Source organism: Mercenaria mercenaria, chromosome 12, assembly GCF_021730395.1.
Source record: "Mercenaria mercenaria strain notata chromosome 12, MADL_Memer_1, whole genome shotgun sequence".
NCBI classification, from domain to species: Eukaryota; Metazoa; Mollusca; class Bivalvia; order Venerida; family Veneridae; genus Mercenaria; species Mercenaria mercenaria.
Window position 1 is genome coordinate 25,237,713 of NC_069372.1, and position 12,547 is coordinate 25,250,259.

Below are 12,547 nucleotides of genomic sequence, written 5' to 3' on the forward strand. Positions count from 1 at the left end.
TGGACACACTTTTCCTCTTTTTAAATAATTCTAAAAGGTCTATTTTTCATATGGTAAATTTTATAAGAAGACGTGGTAAAAATAAATTTATAGTGAAAAAAATAAATGTTTAACTTATTGTTCGGGTTGTTATTCGTTTTGTATCTAGACAGTAGTTAATTAAAATCTGCGTACCATTTTTAGTCAGTCTATAAATAGTACAACCTTTTTATGATGTCATATGCTTACAAACCAAGGTTAGAGTTTGGAGAACTCTTGAATTTGGACAGTCTGGTAACATTTTTATTTGTATTTTATTCATTTGTTGTTCTCTTAGCACAGGAACCACTATTAACACTTATCATGCTGAACGCGACTGATTCTGCCTTTGCGACCATTCATGCAATCTGATCATGATCTGACTTTTTGCCATTCAGTCAGTATCCTTTTGGTATGCACCCCTTTTAACAGTTAATGGTACTGTCCAAATTGAAAGATGGACAGGTTCATTATAGAAATTTAGCAGAGTAAGGGTTAAAATGTCTCTGATAAGTGTATCTATGACAGTAATACAGAATGGGCTAAAATTTGCTATTATAAATATTAGTTCAAATCCAGATAGCTTATCCTTGATAATAACAGAAAATGACATAACATGAAAGAATGAAAAAAAAGCAGAATTACTGAAATGTTACAGAAGCTAGAGTTATGATTCCTGAGTATTACAACTCTCCTGTCATCATCTACCTATATACCAGGTTTACCTCTTACCCTGCTAAATTTCTATCATGAACTTGTCCATCTTTTAGTTTGGACAGTACCATTAACTGTAAAAAGGGGTGCTTACCAAAAAAATACTGACTGAATGGCAGACAGTGCAGATCATGATCAGACTGCACAGATGCAGGCTGATCATGATATGCACTGGTCGCAAAGGCAGAATCAATCATGTCCGGCATGATGAAGGTTAAAGCCAATTCCTTAAACAGTTTTTATGCTTCAGACAATGACAGGACAGACGGACAGATTGACCAATATGTACTGGCAGAGAAAAGCTTTATCTGATTAAATAGCCACTTAACTTAAAGGTTGTGAGTTTGAATAACAATCCTGTATCCATCCATAACTGGGCATTTTACATAACAGAAATGTCTTTATCCAATAATTCTACTTGCAAAACTTTCCACTTGATTGAATGTTTCATCAGATGGACCTAAATAAAACACTTCAGCACACACTTCAAAATTAACTCTAACACGGCCCGATTCATTTTCCTATGAAACAAAGAAGGCTGAAAACAGTGAATTATTATTCAACAATTCACTATTCTGATGTCACAATTATTACGTCATAGCGTCAAACAGCATAGCGACGCGCTGGAAAAGAAACCAATTGAAAACGGGCAAATATTTAGTGAATGCCGTCAAGGATGTACTTTAAAGTCCTTGATAACATGTTAGAATAGAAATAATATATCTCATTTAGTGATTTGCTCTTGAATAAAATCATTGTTTGTCTTTCAGATGCGTATTACTGTATAGCGGGTTATTTCTACGAGAGGAATATTTCTGCGTTTCTGCGGTCTCTCGGTAGAATCGCAAAAATATTTCCAGCAGAATATTCATCCAGCGAAAATTTAAAATGTAAAAGAAACTCCTTTTTTGCCCCAACGTTGTTTCATGCTATGATTCCCCTAGGTAATCCGAAGTAATTATTGGAAATTACCGTCGCTATCTGACAATTACCGATAATTGCATAATTAGGTGTTATGGTCAATCAGAGTCCTAACTGTTAATCCCTCAGAAAAACATTTTTCTCCTGTGAATGAAATAAATTGAGAGAATTTCACTTGTGTTGTTCTTATTAACCCCTTGTAATAAATATCTTTCGAACTATACTTTAATAACCTTTATATAAGTATAACCGTTATGCCGACATATAGTAGTCGCAACTTGACCGCGATGGTTGACCTTAGACTGGTTATTCATATTGATTATTTCATAATAGAAATCAAGGGTGCTTAGGGTAGCCGTGTATATTTATATGGAATTAGTTTGTATACAGTGCAGTACCAAAGTATATATACTTACATATGATCAGTTAAAACCTTCCGATACAATAATTTATATTTACACAAATTTATATTTCCTTTTTCTTGTGCAGCTCGTGTTTTACATACACTCCTTTTCAATAACAGGTTGTGCCTCATTATGTATAATAATGCAAAGGTCAACCATCGGGGTCAAGTTGCGTTAACTATACCGTAGCTTGCAGTTGTTGTTTGTGCAATTGTTGTTGTACTTACATTTTTTCAATTCACATGTTATTGTATCCTACAATGTTTTCATTAAATGCAAAGTTATTTTACGATAGTTACCGGTAATTTAGTTTATTGTTTTCATACGCTATCATTCTCGTAACGCCTGATCATGCGAGGAACTACCTCTTCTTTGGCATCAAAAACGCAGAAATTACTCTTCCTTTTATGTGAAAACGCAGAAATTAAACACGCAGAAATTTGTTTCACAATTTTTGGGGCCAAAACGCAGAACATTTTGACCGCAGAAATAACCTGCTATACGGTATTATATCACTCGGGCTGCGCCTTCGCATCTGAACTCCCAAACAATGATATATTCAGCGACAAATCACTAAATGAGATATATTATTTCTTAAACAAGACCTTAAGTGACCTATAACCTGAACATATTCTAAACACACATATATACCTGTCTTAGTGCATTAATGAAAAATAGAGACATTATATTTCTTAAATTTATTGACATGTTGGTGGCCATTTTTAAAATTTCAGGAAGGGTCTATAGCCTATTATATATTTTGATGAATGCAATGCACTACAACTGTGCCAAGGTTGCTGCTTTTATCATAAAGTGAACAATTTCAGTGCTGTCAAGCACTGCTGTCACTAATTAATTTCTGGTTATATTTCTTAGTGTAGTAAAGAAGCTTAGCCTCTGTAAATTTTTGGATATTGGTAAATTCATTCATTTCCGCATGAACTTCTTCTCAGTGTTTCTGAAACACCTTAAATATTGTTAAATTCAGGTAAACTTACGATCGTAATAAAATCATATTAATGTTAGTAATTGGTTTATCCAGAACACTAAAATGGCCTTTAATGACAATTTAAAATTCTAGCTGAGTATAGATGTTTTCCCGAATATGTGATCAGTGAAAATGACAAATGGCTGAGTCCCCGTTAGCGAAAGCCTATGAAATTTTAATTATCTGGGGGGACATATACCTTTTAAAAAAATCTGGTTAATGTTTGCTTGTGCACAACACTTAAATGCTATAAAACATCTTACTGAAATTGTTTTTTTGCCTTTTTAGCTCGATCGATGTATGAAATATTTTTGTTAATTTTTAGTTCAGAATTTATGATTGAATTTAATAAACTTTTTTGCTTCATTCTAAGAGCTTCTGTCTTTACTCTTGAATTTTTGGGCAGTTTCAGGGTAGTACAGAGATAAGGCAATAATTTATTTCAGATTTTGTATTTTTTGGATCTAAATGTTCGTTATATAAATGAATTATATGCGAAATTTGTATGGAGATGAAATGTGCATTGCATTGTTTCAAAAACCTGGGTAGCAACCACCGAACTTCCGTAAGCCAGTGATGCATTCTATGATGTATATCTAAGCACCAGTCTAGGCTTGAACCACATGATGGGCAAGTGTATTGTGTCAGTCCTTACACATCACGTATGTCCCGTCGTAGTGTATGGATTAAATATTATATGATGCCCTACTAGTCAATATTAATCTTTAATTACTCTTTAATTCTCTGTTAATTAGTAGTTTGTCTAAAAGTGCATTTATTTGTCCAAATCCCATATGGTTTCATATAACTTTACTTAATATCTCATATGATAAACCCTTATTCTTTTGAGGCAGTAATTTTGTATATGGAAGAGTTCAATGAATATTTATCATGACTGTTAGAACTAGTCAGACCATGATACTGATTGCATTAAGTAGCAGAACCATTGGCTACAGCAGGCTAACAGCAAATGTCACATTTAACCGCATAAGACTTATTTTTCTTGCTGTTCCAACAATTAGTTCTTCAGAACAGACATTTTACATGTAATGAATGTATACAACACGACTACAATCCAGTGGTTACACTGTTCTTCATAAAGCCTGATGTGAATCACATCTCAGAGCTTAGTATTTGTTGTGCGTAAACCGCAAAACGATAATTTTGTTATTCGACTTCAACTTGTCAGGGAGCCAATCCATCCTGCACATTAAGGGGGCCCTATAGAATCACAGTAGTCACGGTTTTACTATTTTGAATAATGTTTGTTTGGTGGGGGAGCATCTAAAGTCACACAATTACACTCAACGACAGGTCACCCCTCTTCAGAAGGAGCTATTAAATCCTGTAATAGATCAGAATAACGACTTCTTTTTTTTCTATATCAGTTTAAATTTTTGTAGGTTTGTTTTCTATCTATTGCATTCTATTCATGTAAATAATCATCTTTGTAAAATAATTTGTAAATATTGTAAAGGGTGTGATTTGTTCTGATGGTTACTGTCGCCGGTACGGCCTTTCCTGTCACAATGGTGTCAGAAGTGGGATTGGTCGACCAGACACAGTAGCTATTCGAACATTATTAACACCCATTTAACTGCAGCAATAATTTGTAAAGATTCCTCTTGTTTTGTTCTACTGGTACACATATAATAGTTTTATTCATTTTTCAGAGTGACGTCTTACCTCAGACAAGACAAGACAGATCCATAGCTTCAGCTAACCAGCTTTAGTGGTCACAGACTGATAGACAGTTGCAAACGACACTTGGATTCTGGGGTGAGTTCGTTCCTTTTATTTTTCTTTTGGGTTTATTTTGTGTCACTCTATGATTAAGCCACCATATATCTGTGCTGAGAGTGATCGCCCTTGACAAGGAGAGTTATCCTACTCACTCTTAATTGTGCGTCGCCCTACTTCTCCCAGTGATCCTATTTTGTATTAGTGTACTGTATACATACCAGATACAGTATTTTTTTTTAATTTGTGTGTTTTAGCAAGCTTGTTTACTTGCATATACTTTTAACCTACTCTTATGTTTTAGTGCTACACAGTTGTGTTATACCTATACTTTATCTTAGGATAAAACACTTTGATTTATATTTGTTTTATTTGTTACACTAAAGTGTTAACACTAGTTACAGTTGATTGATATTTGATAAGGCTAGGGTATTGTTGCAGCCTACTGTCACTGTACTTTGTTGATTGTTGCCTATGCAACCTCGATTGACACATAGTACTGTTGCGCAACTTAGTGCATTATTATTTTAGTGAGGACGTTTGGTGTAGTATATACGTAGAGTATAGTATTTTGTTTTGGCTCCAGTGGTAACTGTAGAGCTTTAGTGTAAACTAGTGTAGTCTAGTATTCCCTCACGATTGTTTATTTAGTGTCTCAGGTTGTTATAGTAGCTGTTGTACTGTAGTGTTATATAGTGTTAACGTAGTGTAATCATGACTAGTGTAGTAGAGTTAACGAAGGTAGGAAAGGAGTTAGGTTATGAAGGAGAGGAGTTACGTAACTTTGTTAAGGAAGAGCAGGCTAGGGAACGTGAGGAAAGACATAGTAGATTAGAAGCAGAGAAGGAAAGATTAGAATTAGAAGCTAGGTTACAGAAGGAAAAGATAGAATATGAAAAACAAAGTAGTTTAGAAGCAGAGAAGGAAAGATTAGAATTAGAAGCTAGGTTACAGAAGGAAAAGATAGAATATGAAAAACAAAGTAGTTTAGAAGCAGAGAAGGTAAGAGTAGAAGCAGAGAGAGAAAGAGAAAAAGATAGGTTAGAAGCAGAGAGATTAAGAGTAGAAGCAGAAAAGAATAGATTAGAAGCAGATAGGGAAAGATTAGAGTTAGAAGTTAGGTTGCAGAAGGAAAAGATAGAATATGAACGACTTAGTAGCTTAGAGGCTGAGAAGGAAAGGTTAGAGTTAGAACGTAAGTTAGAGCTAGATAAGTTAGAATACGGACGTAAGTTAGAACAGGATAAGTTAGAAATGGAAAAGGAAGCAGAAAGTAGGAAATTAGAAACAGAGCAAAAGTACTCAGTGATAGAGAAGGAGTGTTTAGCGATAGTATGGGCAGTAGCTAAGTTTCACCGGTATTTGTTCGGTAAAGACTTTGTATTAGAGACAGATCATCAGCCACTCACTTATTTGAATAAAGCGAAACTTAGCAATTCCAGGCTGATGAGATGGGCATTGGCATTACAGCCATATAGGATCAGTATTAGAGCAATTCCTGGTAGAGAAAATGTAGGCGCAGATTATTTGAGTAGAGTGTAGACAAGTGGCTATATTATATGGTGTACAGATAGTGACAGTGTCTTTTTTGTGTGTTTGTTTGTTATTTTCAGTATGTCATTTTGTTTTCATCTAAGAAAATAATAAATTTTCTTTTTAAGGGGGGACGTGTGTCACAAATTGACATACGGGCCTTATTTTATCTGTATTGTAAATGCAGGTATTGCATCATCTTTTTGTAAATTTTTGAGTTATTGAGGTAAATGTCAGATTTCACGCATGAAATACCTCTCATGTTTTTCTGTATTTCATACCTTAAATTTCCATGTAAATTTCATTAAATTCTGTTCAGTAATAAGAAAGTTGATATTTTATAAACTTCAGTAATTCGTGTTTTTATCCCCAAAACCACTATAATGGGCCTCAAATTGTCAATTTAAATTCGCGCCAAAGTAGTTAGATTCCCCGGCTATATCGTGAATCCCGTGAAAATGACAATAGTCGGAGTCCACGGCTTAGCCGTGAATCCTATGAAATTTAGTATTTGGCGGGACATTATCCTTTAAATAGACTGGACTAGATATGCCTTGTGCACACCACCTTACGACTTATAGACGAATCTATGTCTGAATTATTTTCTTGCTAGAAATTTATGCTCGATCGAGGTAAGAAATTTATTTGTTAGATTTTTGTATGATTTTTGCATTACGATTTTTATTTGATAAATTTTTGTTCATTCTACAGAATTCTGTAACATTTACTTTTTGGCACATGATTTTGGCTAGTTTCGGTATGTCAGGATAATTTATTAAATTTTTCAGACTTTTGTAAATTATTTAGAAAGAGGAGTCTAAATGTTTCGTTTATATAAGATGTAAAATTTATACTGAAATTTGTATCGTGATAATTGTAAAGCACTGTTTCAAAAACTTATGTCAAACATTTTGTTAATTATGGAACGCCATTACTGCATTGTATTGTTATGTATAAATCTATATGGCAAGTCTAGTGCCATGTTTGTAATATATTATTGTAATTTGTAATTGTGTGCCAGTCTATAGCACATCTAATTAATGTCCGTTGTAGTGTATGGCATTAGATATTATATGGATGCCAACTCTCATATAACGTTTGATTTACATTGAATTTTGTTAATTTGTAGTTGTAAATAATGGCTGCAGTTTATCATGTCCGTATCTATAATGTTTCATCATATACTTTTCATATTTTTCTCATACTTTAACTTTAGTCTTTTAAGTAAGTAATCTTTGTAATAATGGAAGTAATTAGTGACGTATTTTTAATAATGTGACGTTTGAACTTAGTAGCACATATGTTTTGTATAAGTAGCACGTATTATTTATGGGAGCCTACGGAGGTATGGTGTACCCAAAGGAGCAGTTATATGCCCTGACTTATTTGTTTTGCTATGGTGCTTACCATATGTTATATATTTTAGCTTCTTCCGCCAGACGATTTTACCTGGTGATGTCATAACCCGGAAGTACAATGCCCGAGGTTCACTTGTCTTCACTCGCCTGGATGTGATATTCCCAGCGCAGAGCTTTCGTCCCATGGTTGTGCCGTAAACCGCAAAGACGATGATTTTTGTTATCCTCTGAAGTCAACTCAGGGATGCAATCACCTACCACCATAGGGAGCCAATACGGAATCAACGTATTCACGGTTTAAAGGGACTGGATTTTGAGATATGTTTTGTTTGTGCTACTTAAAGTTCACAATTACATTAAAGACCTGTGTCACGTCAGATTAGAATGGACTATAAGAACTTTTGTATCTAGAGATACTGAACTTTCTTTTTTTTTTCTTATAATCAGTTTTTTGTTTGTTTTTTTTTCTTCATATCATCTATTCATTGTAAATAATCATCTTTTGTAAATAAATTTGTAAATATTGTAAAGGGTGTTGATTTGTTCTGATGGTTACTGTCGCCGGTACGGCCTTTCCTGTCACACAAGCACAATATGCTTTCACTAATAATTTCATGTAAATAATTTCTTACGTGTAGCTAAAGAAGCTCTAGCCTGCTGTAAATGTGGCAACTTGGTTACAAAGTTCTTCATTTCCCCAACTGTCTTTGCTGCATGTCTCTCCTGAAAATAGCACAAATGATATTGCTTAAAGAAAAGGCTAGAACTTACGACTGTTAAAAATCATATTAATGTGATAGTTAACAGAACAGTAAAACTGCTTTAAGACTTAATATCTAATAATATCTATGTCTTGAGTATAGATGTTTTTCTGAAATGACGATCAGAGAAAAGGGATTTCAAGCAATGGCTGATCATTGTAAGGAAAAGCATTGACCCATACTTTCTAACTTCAAAATGCTGCTTCTCAAATACCATTTTTAAGAAAAAATCTGTTTGATGTTTCTGTTGTTGCCTATCCAATCATTCTTTAAAATTGCTATAAAACATCTTACATCAAACTGGGCTGTTATAATTTTGGCCTTTTTGCTGACTGTATTTCCGACTGCACTGAAATTTTTGTCTCTTAGTTCAGAAAACAGTTCATCGGTGGAATTTAAAACAACTGTTTTTTGCTCCATGTCTGAAGAGCTCCCACTCTCGTCTTTACTCTTGAATTTCTCTGGCGGCAGTTTGACAGAGGCTAGATAAAAGAAGATAAGAGGCAGCCATAATTTACTCAGTGCAGAGTATTCTTTTTTATTTGTTGGATTCAATGTCGCACCTACACATGATAGGTCATATGGCGAAATTCCAGCATCAATGGAGGAGGAAGACCCCAGGTGCCCCTCCGTGCATTATTTCATCACGAGCAGGCACCTGGGTAGAACCACCGACCTTCCGTAAGCCAGCTAGATGGCTTCCTCACATGAAGATTTCAACGCCCCTAGTGAGGCACAAACCCACATCGATGAGGGGCAAGTGATTTGATGTCAGCGACCTTAACCACTCGGCCACGGAGGCCCCGCAGAGTATTCTTGGAATCAACATATTACCCCTACATAGTACCCCTACTAAGTCAAATATCTACATTCATTTTTTAACAACTTCCACTTCTTTTAACTTCTCCCAACAACTGTTAACTAAGGTGAGATTTTGTCTAAAAGTTATTTATTTGTCCAAAACCATGATGGAATTTCCTTAACCTTTACCCTGCTAAATATCTAAAATGGACGGATCCATCATTCATTTTGGGCAGTACCATTTATTATTTGAAGAGGTGTTCAATGAAAATTTACTGACTGTATAGCGAACAGTGCAGACCATGATACTGATCGCAACCTTTAAGGCAGAACCACTTGCGGACAGCAGGCTAAAGCTAAATTATCACAATTTAACCAGCATAGAGGACTTATTTTCTTGCTGTTCCAACAATTAATCAATCAGAAACATGACATTATACAGTTTGTACCAATGAAATTGTATCACAAACGACTTCATAAAGGTGGTAGATAAACATGGTCAATTCTCCAAAAAGCCAATCTGACACAGTGTGCAACAAATCTTCCGAACTTAAGTATTTTTGATTCGTTGGGTTTAAACTTCGCACCAACACAATTATAGGTCATATGGCGACTTTCGAGCTTTGGTGACAGAGGAAGACCCAGGTGCCCATCCATGCATCATTTCAACATGGGCGGGCACCTAGGTAGAACCACAGACCTTCAGTAAGCCAGCTGGACGGCTTCCTTACATATTCAATTCCCAGAGTGAGGTTTGTACCCACATTGGTGAGGGGCAAGCCATTCAAAGTCAGCGACAATAACCACTCAACCACAGAGGCCACCCCCTCTCAACCGGAGCTTTTTAACTCCTGGTAATAAAGACAGAAAATACAACCAGATCCTCTGTCTCATCGAATAGAAATATAAAGTTACTGACTCAGGTAGTGTTTTCTGTCATTGCTATTCTTACCAATGTAAAAATATTTGCTATAAAACTGTCCTTAACCTTTGGGTGACAACCTATAGATTTTCTCACAGTAGTATTATATTTGAAATACACTGTTGTATATATATGTAATGTCAAACTTAAGTTATTTGTGGGTAATGAAAATGTTTGATCCTTTTGTGGATAGCTCACATGTTAGTTACATCCTCAGAACAATGACCAGTCTCTATCTTAATATGGTCTACCTATTTCATAAATAACGCTTAATTAAATAGTCTATCCCTGAATAGCAAAAACATATTATTTATGGCGTTCTGATACAATACTGTGTGAAGTTAATCAGTAACACGCACTACTTCAGCTAACAATAGAATATCAATATGACACTCAATCTATATCTGGTAGATTATTCATTGATAATTCTATGTACGTATTTTTCACCTAGATGGGTGTACATGCACTATCTCTATAACTACAGGATTAATAATTCTACGTAAATATTTTTCCACTTACATGGGTACATATGCACTTGTGATGACATAATGCACAGATGGGCACCTGGGGCATTCCTCCACCATCAAAGGTGCAAAGTCACCATATAACCTATAACTGTGTTGGTGCAATGTTAAACCCAACAAAATAACAAAATAAATAAAATATTTTTCACGTACACGAGTACAAATGCACTATCTATACATCTAGCAGAGTACATAAATGTACTCTTTTTCACCTAGACTGATACTGATACATTATATAAATATCATATGGCAGCGTGTGTGACATTGATATTGTCAACCCGAGGGCAGAATGTCACCCGAGGCGAAAGCCGAGTGGTGACATTCTGTTTCGAGGACTGACAATATCAATGTCACACACGCTGCCATATGATATTTATTTTATTATACCGAATAAAATTTAGTACATAAAATGTTTTTGATTCATTTAATTTAGCAGTTTCATCTTTAGCGCGGTAATCACCTGTGTACACATTAAATTGTGACGTCACTACTATATGTGTACAAGGGAGGCAATCATATGGCTAAAAAATTGAAGGAGTTAATTGCCCTTATATGACATTCAAAATATCAGCGCGGTCACATGACCGGACAGTCAATTTCGCTTGGTCACGTGTCAAAAAGGTTGAAAATGTTTTTGATAGTCAAAATATCTCTTTCTCGGGTAATGGGATTTTATCATTGTAGGCAAAAGAGAGGTATAATAAATCTATATACCAGTGAAGAGGAACATGCTTACTCTTCACCTAGATGGGTACATAAGTTATGTACTTATTGTACACCTGGTGAAGTACTTACTATTATTTATGCCGTAGAATTCATCAATTAATCCTTCATATGTAAGCTGAGTGAGAAGTGGTGTTAACAGGTCCACTGTTCTATCAATAATGACAAGGTTATCAATCTGCGGGGTAATCTGTGGCTCGTGACCCTCTAGTTCCCGTCTCATACGTAACATCATATCTACCACATGCTGAAATATGTGCAGATCTTTTAAGATTGTACTGGAATGTACTCTGTATTTATTAGACTGCATAACACATAATACCTAAATAAATTTTTCATTTACATCTGTACATCACAAAATACCATTTTAAGATTTTCATCCGCCATAAATATTTGGCATAGCAACCATATAACAAAAGTGGCTAAAACAGAATATACGTGCATGCCCAGCCTTGTCCAGAGGTATCTTGGGATGAATGTTTAAAAGATTTTTTTTTATTGTTTCAGAGAGTTGAGCGGCAAGGAGTATTGGTGTATCTAGGACCAAAAAAATACAATGATCATGTGGTTAGCAAATATTAATGATACCATGTGATTAGGTTTACATGTTAAGTTATGTGTACACCTGTTTATAGTGTTTGTTTATACATAAATAACATTTTCAAGCCTCAAATATTGTTGCAATTAGACCATCAATGTTTAATCTCAAAAGTATCATGCCGCTATATTTGGTTTACCTTCAATACGCGACTAATAAAATACCTGCATTGCCAATATATTAGATTATAATTGCATAACTCACTTGAAATTCTCCTCCTCTATTATTTGGCTATATGTTTCTGAGAAACTCACCTTGGCACATTCTCCTTTGCCGGCTATATTTGGTATGATACCGTACAATGTCTGTAAAGTTACCAATGACTGAGCTGCGTAGAACATACTTGTGTTATCATTCTCCAAATAACACTCCTGAAAAATGATGTTATAATGTGTGCTGGTAGTTATTTCTGGTAACATATCAAATAAGCATTAAATGACCATATAGTCCCATATATCATTTAGCAATCTTTGCTCAGAACAGTAGTTGGTGACAAGTGAACTTAAGGAACTACTTTCTGCTGTCTGAAACAACGACGACAT

The 12,547-nt window shown here is 35.0% G+C and overlaps 1 protein-coding gene across 3 annotated transcripts in view; it reads right to left on the reverse strand.

The window, feature by feature from the left end:
- Positions 1-12,547, reverse strand: part of LOC123533752 (vacuolar protein sorting-associated protein 33A-like) — a 39,433-nt gene that overhangs the window by 13,003 nt on the left and 13,883 nt on the right. For all 3 annotated transcript variants that reach the window (XM_053519475.1, XM_045315582.2, XM_045315583.2), the window contains exons 6-9: positions 12,260-12,376; positions 11,480-11,654; positions 8,732-8,919; positions 8,309-8,399 (exon numbers count right to left, since the gene is read on the reverse strand). In XM_053519475.1, the coding sequence (XP_053375450.1) occupies positions 8,309-8,399; positions 8,732-8,919; positions 11,480-11,654; positions 12,260-12,376 (571 nt within the window). The remainder of the gene's footprint in view (positions 1-8,308; positions 8,400-8,731; positions 8,920-11,479; positions 11,655-12,259; positions 12,377-12,547) is intronic.